The 14544-nt window shown below is 40.6% G+C and overlaps 1 protein-coding gene and 1 gene segment (V, D, J or C); both read right to left on the reverse strand.

The window, feature by feature from the left end:
* LOC114687105 (immunoglobulin lambda-1 light chain-like) overlaps positions 1 to 14544 on the reverse strand; it is an 826243-nt gene that overhangs the window by 120774 nt on the left and 690925 nt on the right. The gene's annotated exons all lie outside the window — the stretch shown is intronic.
* Positions 10404 to 13286, reverse strand: LOC114687112. The segment is given in 3 exon segments: positions 10404 to 10423; positions 12801 to 13058; positions 13167 to 13286. Coding segments are annotated over 3 exon segments (309 nt in total).

Raw genomic sequence — 14544 nt, forward strand, 5'->3', positions numbered from 1 at the left:
CAATCAATGTTTTATTTATTCACAACATACAGGACATCCCACAGCACTTCCCCTTTTCTGTTTTTTTTTTTAAAGGAAGATTTTAACTTTCACACAGTAAAATTACATATAACAGTTATCTAGCAAGAATTACAGTTACAATATCTAGTCTATTTGTATTTGGCAAATTAAAGAAGATATCCTATTTAACCTATATTTGTGAGTCTAAGGTTTCATATCTAACTTATCTCTTCTCATAACTAAGGAAATTTTAACTATCTAATCTTCAACTACATCAAAGACCTCAGAAGGATATAATATTATCTGAGAAATGAGAGAAGGACGCAAGCAACATTTGAGTCTTATGAATTGATAACTGCTTGTGAAGAAAAATTTATTGTCCTCTAATAAACTATCACTAGTTATACAAACCACAGTAAAGATAGCCTCATCACAGCATTAAATTTCAAACACAAAACTAACTCATTGGTACTTTTGCATTATTTTGGACTGATAGTTCTTTTTCTGGGCTTATTTTAATTTTAAAGTTATTTTTTACTATTTATTGGCATTTACAATATTTTTTTAATGAGACCTTTTTGTATCTTTTGGAATGTATGTGTTTCTTAAAATTATTTTTCTGTTTGTTTGTTTTATCCTATACTGGTCTATTTGTCTTTATTGTATTCCATTTATTAGATGAAGGTTAGAAGGGAGAGCCAGATGCTTTGAAACTGAAGCTACTGCTAAGTGTGAGCTGCCATGTGGCTGCAAGGTGCTAGACCAGGTTCCTCCAAAAGAGCAGCCAATACTCTGAACACCTGAGCCATTTCTTCAGCCCCTCTTCCTGAATTTTTTTTTTTTACAGTAGACACCCTTAGAGCTATAAATTTCCCTCTTACGACTACTTTTAATACATCCCAAAAGTTTTGTTGGGCTGTGTTGTCATTTTCATTTAATTCCAGATTTTTAAAAAATATTTCTTGATTCCATCTTCAACTTTTTGTCATTGAGCAATAAGTTATTTAACCTCTCTGGGTATAAGTGATGGGACTGAAGATCCTCTGTGGGAGGGTCCCTGCAGCCTTTACAGCAGGCAAGGAAAATTATTAGGGTGAAGAAAGAATGAAAAACCAACCAGCCCAATTTGGGTAACTACTGGTGGGCCAAGACTTCTTGAGTCTGACTCAGGTCATTCTCTTTTAGCCATATTTAAGCATAGCACAACTTTGAAAAAAAAAATGTTTTCTGATAGCAATTAACTCAGTCCTGTGAGTACAACATAGCTTAAGACATGTTTACATTGAAGCTCATTATAAAATAAACATGGCTTCAACCTATGGTGGGTTTTTGTTGACTTTAGAAACAATGGTCAAGGTAGAGGACCTAGGCAGAAAAACTGAGGTAAACATAATGCCTGTCGGTGTCTTGACTGGCCTGTCACTGTGAAAACATAGAAGTCATATAGGCTGTTGTAAGCACAAAGGACATCTTTAGGGGCTAGAAGCAATGCTTAAGGGATTAGGGAAAAGGGGTCTGAGATAAATAAACACAATATTCTGGGGGATATGGACTGAGCCTTTCTGAACAGGTAGCAAAGGATTATCAGGTTGTAAACTTCCTTTCAACCCAGCACTCTGGAAGAATAGCTAACCAAGCACCTCACTCCACTGAAGAGATAAGCTGTGCCTTTAACTCTCTTGGCTTCTCCAGTGCTGATCTGTGTGCCCAAAGTTTTTACCCTCTACAATAATCTGCCCCATCTATTTCAGGACTTTTGTTGTCGTGTTTATGTGTAGGTCTTGTGCACATAACCATAGCTCCTGTAAGTTTCTGATTCTGATAGCATATCATATCCAGAGGACAGCACTTCAAAGCACATTTCAAAATGGTCCAACAGTCTCCTGTTCTGTGACTCTTATGTTCTTTCCATCCTCACTCCAATGTTGGCTGAGCATTGTTTGTGTGTTTGGGGGTGAGTGCTGATAAACATGTCCCATTTAAGGCTGAGCACTCAGTCTCTTCATCTCAGGACTGTGATCAGTTATGTGTCTCTCCATTGACTGTTGCCCATTGCAAAAAGAAGCTTCTTGACCAAAACTGAGTCTATGGGTATAAGCATACATATTTACAAAAATGCTTAATAGCATGGTCACTTAGCAATATAATAATATGAGACATGATGACCTCATATCTCTTGTCTTCACTGCTAGAGACAGCTTCTACCTAAGGCACTCCAGGCTTTCTAGGCATGACAGGTCTTAACTAGTGCTTCTCCCAGCTGCATTTGGAGTTTGTTTAGAATCTTCTCACTGTTCATTGACACTTGAGAGTTGATACTTGTTCTTCAGGAAATAAGTCCCCATTACACTGACCCATTGGGTACCCACCTCACAAACTTCCACTAACGCTCTTGATTGGATTTGATCACTGCTTACCAGGAGGGAAATCAAGACTGATAGTATAAACATAGTCAAATTACATGGGTACAGAGAGCATAGGCCTCATGGGGAACCTACTGTTTTTTATTTATTTGCTAAATGGTCATGTTTTCAAATTGCTTTCTAATATGTTTATATTTAAAGATCTCCCTAGCAGTATTTTGGGGGGCATGGGATGGCCAAAATCTTACTGCCTACATTTCTCCAGTGGTCAGTAAAAAGTGGGGTAATTTTAGTTTTTGTTTGTTTGTTTTTAGCTTTAATTTCAAATGTTCCATCTGGCTACCTAAAGCAGCCCTGGAGAGGAGCACAGTAGGGACAACAGCAAGCAGGAGTATGGCACCAGAAGCAGCAATGCTGAGGCTCTTTCTTTTCTAAAAGATACTTTTTACTCATTCTTTGACATTTTCGGACACCTACACAATGTATCTTGACCACACTCATACCTGCTTCTGTCCAGCTCCCCCTGGGAACACCACCATAGAGGAATGAACATGGCTGAGAAAGTATCCATAGACACTCTTTGGCAGAGAGTGGTGCAGCTGCATCATGTGGTTGATTTGTTTTTAGCTTTCTGACAACCCTCAGCACTGATTTCCGTGGTGGCTGTACCAGTGTGCAGTCCTACCAACAGTGAAGGAGGTTCCCCTTTCCCTGGACCCCCAAAGGCACTGTTGTCAGTTGATTGGTTGGTCTTAGCTATTCTGACTGGGGTAAGATGAAATCACAAAGTTGTTTTGATTCGCTTTTCCCTATGTGCTAGGGGGGGAATATTTTTAGAGATATTTCTCAGCCAATTTTGTCTTCCGTTGGGAACTCTGTTTATATCCCATGGCCATTTTTGAAAAAGGTAGTTTGCTTTTTGACTTTGTTTTGTTAAATCTTCATGCATTATGTATACTAATTTCTAAGAAATATATAGCTGGCAAAGACCTTCTCCCACTCTTTGTGCTTCCTGTTCACCAAGTTGCTTGTTTCTTTAGCTGTACAGACACATTTTCATTTCATGAAGTCCCACTTGTCAACGGTTGCCTTTACTTCTTGGGCAAATGCAGTCTTGTTCAGGAAGTCCTTTCCTAAACCTGTGTCATGCAGGGTACTGCCCATGTTTTTCACCAGCAGCTTCAGTTTTCACAGTCAGTTCTTTGATTCATTTGGTGTATTTGAACAAGTTCATAGATACAGGGCTGGTTACATTCTTCTTCTTCACTTGGACAGGCAGTTTTCTCAGCACCATTTCTAGAACTCCTGCTTATGTTTTTGACAACTTTGTTAAATATTAAAAGGCTGATGTTGTTGTACTCAGTTTTGGATTCTCAGGTTCATTGCATTAGTCTACATATCTGTAATTGTGCCACGTTCTTATTGTTATTTTGTTGTTGTGTATTTTTAAGATTGTGTTTAAATTACATTTCCAGAATCTTTTTCCTCCCTCCAAACCCTCCCATATAACTCTTCTGGCTCTCCTTCAAATTCATGGAATTATTTTTACATCAACTATTATTGCATGCACATATATGCATTGTGAAATGCAACCTGTTGAGTCCATATGTTACTTGTACGTATATCTCTAGTCATGACCATTTGGCACTGAACAACAACTCTCTTCCCTGGGGAGGGTTGCCTCTCCCATTCCCATCTTTACTTAGTTGCCTATAGTCTTTTGTTTTGTATTGTTTTGTTTTGTAAAGAGTTGAGGACTCATGTACTTATCCTGGTGGATTTAAGCATGTTCTTTGGTGTCCTTTTTATTCAATTTGGGTAGTCATGCTGGTGAGATTTTATGGGTATAGGTTCCAATGTTACTAGAAGATAGAATCTCACAGCACAGTCCCTGATCCTCTGGATCCTATGATCTTTCCACCCCCTCTTCCACAATGTTTTCTGGGCCTTAGATGTGGAAGTGTTTTGTAGATGTATCCATTATGACTGAGCTTCACAAATCTGTATTTTGATTGGTTGTGGTTTTCTGTAGTGGTCTTCCTGTGTTGCAAAGAGATGTTTCCTTGATGAGGCATGAATACTGCACTTATTTGTAAATATAAGGACAAATGCTCATGGATTGTTTTTACATATTATGCTGATTAGTGAATTAGTAGTTGTAGAGTCTCCTCCAACAACTAGGATTTCACTAGCACTTAGTAATTAGCTAGGTTTCCAGTACCAGATATGGTCTCCCTCTGGCTTAGCCTGTCTTAAGCCCATTATAGAGTTCTTGGCTACTGTCAAGATATGTGTGTCATTATTGCACTCTAAGGCTTAGTGTGTCATGCTGGTCTTGATGTGTGATCTATTATAGCTGGGTGGGACTGTTGGTTACCTCCCTCCTTTGGAAGTTTACATGATGCCTCACAGTACCATGTAATCTAGTCCTCAGGGAGAGATCATTCAGATCAGTTCCAGCTCAATGGTCTCTGGGTCCTCTTTCTGAAGTGCATGGTGTCTTCAGCAATAAGGACTTATCTTTCACCTCGATGGGGTAATCAAGGACAATAGCAATAGGCTACATGTTTTAGGAATCTCTTGGACAACCATGGTGAGTCACTCAAGAAGAAAAAGGACTTATTCTGGTATTAAAGGTTATTGCATGGTCTTTTGTTCTTAGAGGTAACCCTGTCATCCCAGATAAGAAAATTTTATTAAAACTATATTTGTATACATTGAATTATATGCATTACATTTTTTAGGTAAATGATTAATTGCCATCTATCCCCAGTGGTAGATGGGTCCTGCAGAGGGTATAAGGAGTCGGCTGGGAAGGAAATGAGCCAGGCCATGGTGGTCGGGAAAGTCTAGTCTAGTCTGACTGACTAGAGTGCTTCTTTATTTATACAGAATTTAGTAAGCAGGGATACATTCATGATCTTACAAAACAGAGTTCATATCATTTTTGGTTTGGGACATGTGTTTCACTTCCTTTTGCTCATCTTTAGTCTTCATTAATAAACTATGACAGAATAGAGTTATTATTTCCAATCATTTTCCCTCAAGTTTTGACATCATTAATAAGCAGAGTTATCATTCTTACTCATTAACCCCATAACCCAATTTTTGAGAATCTAGAGGCATATGACAGCCTATTCTCAGGCTGGTAGCTTTGGTTGTTTCAAGGGCACTAGACCAAAACAAAATTTTCAACAACCTTGGGCATTTTGCCATGCCCCAAACAGTGTATTATTATCTCTTAGTGGTCAGAGTACCCAAGAAAAATCCTCAGGCCAAAGCTGCTGTAGTTATTATTCAAATTCTGACCTAATACAATGTTCACATTTATGTCTCTATAGAATTTGTCTATATGTCTAATCCTGGCATTCTGTTGTTCCTTGCTCATATGACATTATAGTGGCTCTGCATGAGCTAGCTTTTCTAAGAGAGAGAGGTCCTGACACCTCATTTTTTTTTTACCATCTTTCCACTCCATACTTTACTCATCAGTATGTCTCTGTGTAGGGCAGAGTTGTATGCCACATAATTGTCTGAGTGTACAGTGGAAAGAGGCTTGTAATCTGGACTGTGGACAACTCCTCTAGACCACCAAGTCTTGTTGACCTTTTTAAGTTTACTTTGTTTTGAATATCTTGTTCCTGTGTATGTACAGGGACAGTTGTGTCAAGAATATCTCACAGCCTCATGAAGAGACCTCTGGCTTCTTTATGTGTTACAACCTCCAAGGGATGAGGAAGACCTTCAAGTAGATAAGGATATCTCCCTCAAAGTGTAGGGGGGAGGGTATAGTATGTTCAGGACTTTCCTAGGGAAGCCTAGAACTAGCATTCCTGGGAGATGGCATAAATGATTCATAAGGAATTTTCCGTCAATCCAATATCCCCAAATTGTACAAATATTAAAAGTCTCCCAAGTATGCAACAGGTGGAGATGACAACCAAAGGTGGCATTGCAGCCATCATGTAGCTCAGCTTTGCTGGGTCTTTGTCAAGCAGCTCTGCTGGCTTTATGACTTCTGCTATTCCCAACAGATATGGCTGTGCCAATTAATAGTAGGAGTCCTTGTGGCCTTTTCAACTATCCATATTGTTATTTTACATCCGTCCCTTCTTCTCCTATATTTACCACCTCCCCCTTCCTTTAGGGTTCCCCTTTTCCCTTTTTCATCTCTCACATTAGTTGTATACTGCTATTCACCTTTACCCCTTTCCTACCTTCTTCTTTAATTTATTGATTTTTTCATTTATTTTACATACCAGCCACAATTTACCCCCTCTTCTCTTCCCATTTCTTTCCCCTACCTCCCATGTACCTCCTCTCCCCAGTCCACTATTTCTCCATCTCCAGTCTCTCTTCAGAAAGGGGAAGGACTCCCATGGGTGTCAACAAAGCATGGAACACCCAGTTGAGGCAGGATCAAGCTCCCCCTCCTGCATTAAGACTGGGCAAGGCAATCTTGCATAGGGAATAGGTTCCCAAGAGCTGGCTCATGCACCAGGGACAGGTCCAAGCTACACAACTGTTGCACACATGCAGAGGACCTAGTCCAGAGTCTGTGGGCTCCCACAAGCTCAGATCAGATATCTCCATGGGTTCCCCATCCTGAGCTTGACACTCCCCCCAGCCTTGTCCCACCCCCAACCCCGCTCGTATAATCCTTCCTCCTATAGTTCATCAGGACTCTTGGAACTTGGCCAGTGAATGCTTGGCTGTGGGTCTTCCTATCTGCTTCCATCAGTTACTGAATGTAGGTGTTCTAATGACAATTAGAGTAGTCACCAATCTGATTACAGGAGGTGGCCAGTTCAGTTCACCCTCTCCACTATTGCTAGGAGTTTTAGCTGGGCTCATCCTTGTGGATTCCTGGGAATTTCCCTGATAACAGGTTTCTCTCTAACCTCAAAATCCCCCCCCCCACAGCAATCAAGACATCTCTTTCATTACTCTCCCCCTCAGTTCCACCCCCAACCTGCACAACCCAATCCCTCATGTTCCTTCCCCCCAACTCAGGCAGACTCCATTAACTCAGGTACAGCCAACCCCAGTCAGAAGAATAGTACCTCTGCTGGGCCCTGCCCCCAACTCAGGCAGAAATTCATTGCTAGAGTGCAAACCACAGTAGTCTGAAAAACAGGCCACACCAGTCAGAAGAACAATGACCCCATGCTATACCAAAGGCCAAGTTAACCACCAGAAGTCCAGCACCCAACTTGGACAGATATTCACTACTAGCTCAGAGGTCACACTGGCCACTAGAAGTCCAGGCCACAGAGACTAGAAGATCAAGAAGGAAACAGAAACCAAGGAACAAAAGACCCATTCAACAAAGACAAACACAGAAATCAGGACCTAGACCAGTAATCATCCCAAAACCAGTTGCCTGAATGCCAGTGTAAGAATACAATAAACAACAGTCAGGGCAATAAGCCACTACTAGACCACAGCTATCCAACTACAGCCAGACCTGGACAATCCAAGGCAGCTGAAACACAAGGAAACAACCTTAAAAATACCTTTATAGCAGCTTATTATGGTGTAAAATAGTCTGGACTTGTCAACAGAAAATATTCCTAGAAAACTATTCTGTGATGCAGCTTATACTACACCTGGGCATGTACCCAAAGGACTCTCCTACCATAGAGACACTTGCTATTTCACGGTCACTGTGCCTCCATTCACAGGAGTTAGGTAATTGAAACAACTAGACATCCATGAACTGATTAATAGATTATGAAAATACAGTTCATTTATACTATCCTCAGGTTTGGTCTGTAGAGAACAATAAGAAGTAGTGGGCAAGGAACATGGGTCCTGTAGAGTGTAAACCCAGAGAAACAAGGAAGGGTGATGTCAGATGCCCAGTCTGAATTCTAGGATCTAGATCCAAAACCTTTCCACCCAGAATCAACAATTCTATATCAATAGCACCATGTCAAGTGCAGCTGCTGCAGTGTTGGTGAGGTATTCCTGACACAGCCACACCCACTCTTTTATCACTGTGTTCTCAAACTGAGATGGCAGAGCGCAGTGTCTGTAACACAAAGTGCATCACAGGTAAACACTGAAGGAGTCTTTCCGCATTTTTATACAGACGACAAGTTCTGAGTCTTGACAATCTTTGCTACATATCATCAATACATCAGAGATATTAGACCTTGGAAATAACATTAACTATTGCCACCTTTACAAGCTTAATGGACTGTGGCTGAGGTGGTCTTTTAAAATGTATTTTCAGATTATAATTGAATCATTTTCCAATTTCTTTCCATCATTTATTATATTGTACATTCCTAAGCACAAATATATTTTGCTCTGTCTGTATAATGTTGCTTATATATCTTTTGTATGCATTTAATGATGAATTAGTATGCACAGCATTCCTCAAATGTGAGATGTACACAGGAAAGTGGAAATGTATTCCTAAGTGACCAGGCAGGAGATAATAATATTGACACTGACTTCACTTGTATGGAATCCTTTAGAGCAGAATGAATGCTTACAAGTGAATGGTATGAGCCATCAATATAGGGACTCCCATTGTCTTCTATTCCTTTCACAGAGCAAGAGCCAAAAAAAAAAATACAAATTCACAAAGTTTGGACAAAAGTATGTATGTGTGTCTTTAATTCCCTCTGCTTCAAAAACTCGCCCTTTGATCATAACATTGTGGGGACATTGGGCTGTCTGAAAAACTGGAGGTATTTCCAGGGATTTGCTCCCTATTAGAAACTGAGATCAGCCATTCCTGGACATGAAAAGATGCTGAAGAGCTTGAGGAGACACATGAATTTCTACAATAGGGCAGAACAATTAGCAGTTTCATTTATTACATTATAATCATGAACACATAAGCAGTTTGCTGAAGCTTAGTAACCTGAAAGCTCTAAGGTAGTCTAAACCCTGTGTCTCCAAACTTCTTGCATCATCATCTTTTTTTACACCTATGTCCTATGGGTAGAAACAGGTTTCCTCCCCTAACTCACACACACACTCACACACACACACACACACACACGGTGGACATCAGAGGACACTTTTTAGAAGTAAGTTCTCCCTTCTACGCTGTGGATTTCTGAGATAAAACTCATGTTGTCAGACATGGTAGAAAGCACCTTTGCCTGCTGAGTCTTCTTTAGGACACCTTGTTGATTGCTTTTATAATTTTACCTTTAAGATTGTAAATTTTCCCTTTAAGACATTTATCAAATCACTGCTTATTTGTAGGTAATTATAACACCTATGTCTTATATAATAATCTCCAAATGGTGACTTCAGAAATAAAAGATCTCAAGTTGGCTGATGACTCATTCTGTGGGCTCTAGTAATCTTCTTCTCCAAGTCACGTGATTTATTGCCCAATAAGCTCATGAACAAAGTGTCTCTGGTGGCAGAGATGGATAGTCAAGGAGACACCAACATGTATTCTGATCACCATTTACTTGGCCATACCCTCAGCCCTGTGCTGTCATTAGCACGCTGTTCTCTATGGGCTGCAGGTTGATGGCCTCTTACTGTGACTGGCTAGCTCTTGTTCTCATTGTCACTAATTTCACATTAGATGGCATTTGATTTTCTTGCTTTAAATGCTTCTACCAAAATCATTGCATATGGACTTACAGATCCCTCACCCACAGTCATGGTATTCCACTTATCTTTTCTGAAGACAGAACCAGTTCTACTGTCATTCAAGCACCATATGCATCTGAACTTAGTCACCCTTACATTTTTGAAGTATCTGTCTCACCTGGGAAACGAACTTAAAAAACTCAGTAAAAAAGAGATATCTATGATAACATTTACAAGATGTCATTCAGACACCCGTGTCCCTTATCTTCTTTTCCTGTTGCTTTGATACCCAACAAAAGCAACTTACGAAGTTTGTTTCAGCTCCTGTTTCCAGGTTACAGCCCAGCATGGCAGGTCAGTCACAGCACCAGGAGCGGAAGAGAGCTAGTCGTACTGCACTCACACTTAGGAATGGAGAGCAATGAACTCAGGCAAGTCAGTGCACATCTTCTTTTCACCACTCTTGCATAGTCCGGAATCTCCTGGTTAGGCTATGTTGTGATACATACCCTATCTCAATTAATGTATTCAAAACAATCGCCCACGGTCAGTCCCAGAGCCCCACCCCACAAAATTCTAAATTCTGACATACTGACAACACTAGTCGTTACTCCATGTATATTGAAAGCCACCATCTAATGTATGATATTACCTCTCCTACATTAAACTTGATTAATGCAAGAATAAAGTTTTGAAATGAGATTAATATGTTCCTTTTTACTATAATTTTAAAATTTTTGTCATTTTCATAAATCCACATACCACATTTACCACCTTCTATCACCTTCTATCTTCTTTCATCTTCCTTTCTAACACATTGACCCAATTCTATATTCCCACTCTGTTTTTAAGTCTTTGTGTGTATGTGTACAATACTTGTACAGGTAGCCATGGCTGTAGAATTTGCATGATGTCCCAACATCATCCCTAGATACAATGTTGCTTTCAATCTCTGCATGTTGAAAAAAAAAATGATGATATAGTACAGAGATGAGAGTTCTAGAAGGAATATATTTCCCCAGGGAGCTGAACAATGACTGCACTATCTTCTATGTGTAGCACTTAAGTAACTTCATGCTAAGAAATCATCAAATAAAAAAACAGGCTATTGGCTAGTGACTGACTTATACTACCACAGATGAATGTGGAAGACGCACTAGGACTGGCTTGAAGAGTTTTTTGTAATGAGAAATCCTTTCTTGACCAACAGTTAGTCACAAAATATATACAGTCCTTATTAATGGGTTTGGTGATGGATCAACAGGTAGAGTAAAGATTTGCTTAATCCAATCTGGCATGATCAGTTCATGGATCAAAACTAGCAAACTTTTTTTCCTAATTTCAGAGAGAATATGAAAGTACCAATTTTAACCAAATCTGTTTTTTTCATATTTTGAGAGAAATATCTTGAAATGTATATTTTCAAATAATTTTTCTACTTCTTATATCCCAGTGTCATCCATGATAAAATGCCTTCTATAACAGTTAAATGCACATTTCAGTAGTTAGGTTGTATGATACTGAAGTGGAAAAATAAACAATGAAGACAAATCTGCATCTTCTATGGCCCTTGAAAGAAATTAATTCCTGGCCTCAGCTCAAGTAAGACAAAGGCAACAGCTGTTATGAAGACTCTTGTTATAGTAGGTAGAGCATGGTTAACCTTGTCAATTTTATTTGGGGATTGTGTGTCACATGGGAATGTGCATGGCCTTGATACGAACAAGTGTGGGCTGTGGTAGCATTTATATGGAAATGTTTCATCTTTATTTCCCAGATTGGAGACATCAGTATTTCTGGTTGTAGGGATGACATTTTCTTTGAAGATGAGGAGAATATATAGGACACAACTCCCATTTGTTAGCTCACACCTAAGTATTTCCTGAGAGAGCGTAGATTTGTCTACTCATGCCAGGATGGATCTAGCTCACTCCCATAACCGGGAGTACTGAATCCATGAGGATATTTTTCTTTTTTACAATCTGACAATTAATAATTGGAAGCAGAAGGGGCATTTGGATATTCACACTAGTTGCACCATCGCCTTCTGGGTATAGCGATGTCTTTAAGATCCTTGATATTTCATATGAAAGATATTGGTCTTCATCATTTGGTTTCTTGGATAACAAGTCTGAGAGATAATTGAACTACAGGGAGGCTTATAAACAGTGAGGACAAGGCAGTGGGAAGAAGGAAAAGTTATCCTAGGTTATCTCTTTTGGGAATATCCTAAATTGAGTTACTTGGTACAAGAACACTGAGTTTCTATCTTTAGAAAATCATTAATCTGAACATTTCTGTGGAAGTCATGAATGCAGGGATACTAACTGTGCATTCTACTGAGAGCAACTCTACCAGATGACAGAAATAAAAGATTTAGTAGATGCTTTTTGTGTAACAGAGATTACTTTATATCCACTATTCTGAATTCCTCTGTTCAATGTACTGGACTGTCATAAAGTCCTAGGATTTCAGGAGCAAAGACTAGTTGAATCCTTGAAGGAAGTTACCCATAGAACTTGCCAAGGAGTCTCACACATCACAATAAGGAAGTGTGGAGACCTGGAACATGCATGGATATATCATTCATTTTTCTCTTCACCTAAACAAACATTGGGAAAGTGTATCCCTGACAGTGCTAAACTTGCCCAATTCACTCACTATTGAGCCTTCTGGAGGACTAGAAGGAAAAGGCAGCCTGGAAGTCTCAGGGTCAGACATGTTCATGGGTTTGCCTCTGGTCCTCCCGTGGCTACAGGAAGATGATGCAAATTACAGAGAAAGAGATTTTGAGTCACTTCCCCATCTGCCTAAATCACTGTGATTTAGTATTATCATCACCATATGCTGATGAACAGTAATAGTCACCCTCATCCTCAGACAGGACTCCACTGATGGTCAAGGTGGCTGTTGTCCCTGAACTGGACCCAGAGATTCGGTCAGGGATCCCTGAGGGTCGCTCACTATCTTTGTATATCAGTAGCAAAATGGTCTGGTCTGGCTTTTGCTGAAACCAGTAAGCATATTTTTTTGGCAATTGTTCCCCAGAGCAAGTGATTTTGACAGTCTCTCCTGCAGTGACTGATGCTGAAGGTGGTTGGGTCAGCTCGTAGGAGGCCACAGAATCTGTAAGAAAGAGAAAGTAGAGATGTCAAATATAAAGACTCATCTTCATGATTTCCATCTGAGTTCAGGGGTCACCGGAGAACCTGAAGAGAGGGCTGAGAAGTTTACCTGCATAGAGAAAGAAAAGATGAAGAAGGAGAGGGGCCCAGGCCATGATGAAGATGCCTCAGCACTCTGTGTTCTGAAATCACAGCACATCTGAGCTCCTGCAGGCTTCTCTTATTGCCTGTCTAGTCTGTGGGGGCAGTGTGTGGTGTTCATGCAAATTTATTCCATCCCTGAGGCTCCCCCAGGAGGGTTAGTGGGGAGTTTACCTTACTAGAATGGAATCCTTTTTCATCAGGGTGTGGCTTAATTCATTTCTTATATAACATGTTTGGTAAGTTTGCAATCGCCTGCTTTTGTGGATCCCTCAAAATTCCTTGTTTCAGATGTGGTGACTGCTTCCTCCTACATTGCCCCTGTTCTCACAGTAGAGTAGCAGCTGTCATGAGGAATTCATTCTTGTCAATTTTGTGTCAGTGTTTAACATGATCTGGTTTAAGGTCCACACTGAGACTCTGGTTCACCAGACCTATCTGGCAAGTGCCCTTCAGTCCCTCTCTTCTTGGTGAATGTCCTTGGGGCTACAGTTGTACAGAGCTCCTCCAGCTGGAAAGAATCTATGTCTGACCTAAAGAAAGCCCTGTTACCAGAGCTGTGATCTGAAGCAGGTGAGAGTCCACATTCATCTCCAGAGTCTAAAGATCTTATCCAGGAACAGACACACAATGCCCCTCCCTGATCTGATTTCATATGAGCGCAAGTGCTGCATCCTGACATCAGATGTCTCAGGAGATGAAGTGGAAAAAAAAAAAAAAAAAAAAACAAGGGAGAAGTGCAGAAGGTTTCTAGAAATGCTCAGGAGAGAACAAGTCACTGCTGGACTCCCTGGAGAGTGGTGACAAGACACAGACCGCCATCTTGGGTGAAAGGAAGAGACCCAGGGGACCCATCCTCTCACACTGGGTGTCCAGGGTGGTAATCCCTAGAGACTCTGACTGCTGAGGGAGTTTGCCCAGGATAGTACCTGGGACCAGACTTTTTCAGTGCATTTTCTAGATGGTTCCCATAATCCTGCCAGTATCCTTTGGGCTTATAATGTAAGTCTGACCCAATGTAATCTCTACAGCTCAGAGCAGAGAGTGGGCACTTTTCCTCTGTTGACCTCTAGGGCTGCCCTCCGCACAGTTCCCTGGCAGATCTTTGCTGCAACTCTGCCACCCTCTGCTGGCCAAGCGCCTCACAACAGGAACTTCTCTTTCAATTGACCACAAGCCCTAGCTGTTGACAGTGTGGTGGGGGAGGGGAGGTAGTGATCCAGTCTGATTTTACCAGGTGTACCCACACTGGCATGCTTAGAGGACATAGTCACACTGTTCAAGGGGGTTGTGACAGTGGCAATCCTGTGAGCTTCCCTAAATGTCCTTTTCTGGTGTTTTGTTTT

The sequence above is a fragment of the Peromyscus leucopus genome, chromosome 12 (assembly GCF_004664715.2).
Source record: "Peromyscus leucopus breed LL Stock chromosome 12, UCI_PerLeu_2.1, whole genome shotgun sequence".
NCBI lineage: Eukaryota > Metazoa > Chordata > Mammalia > Rodentia > Cricetidae > Peromyscus > Peromyscus leucopus.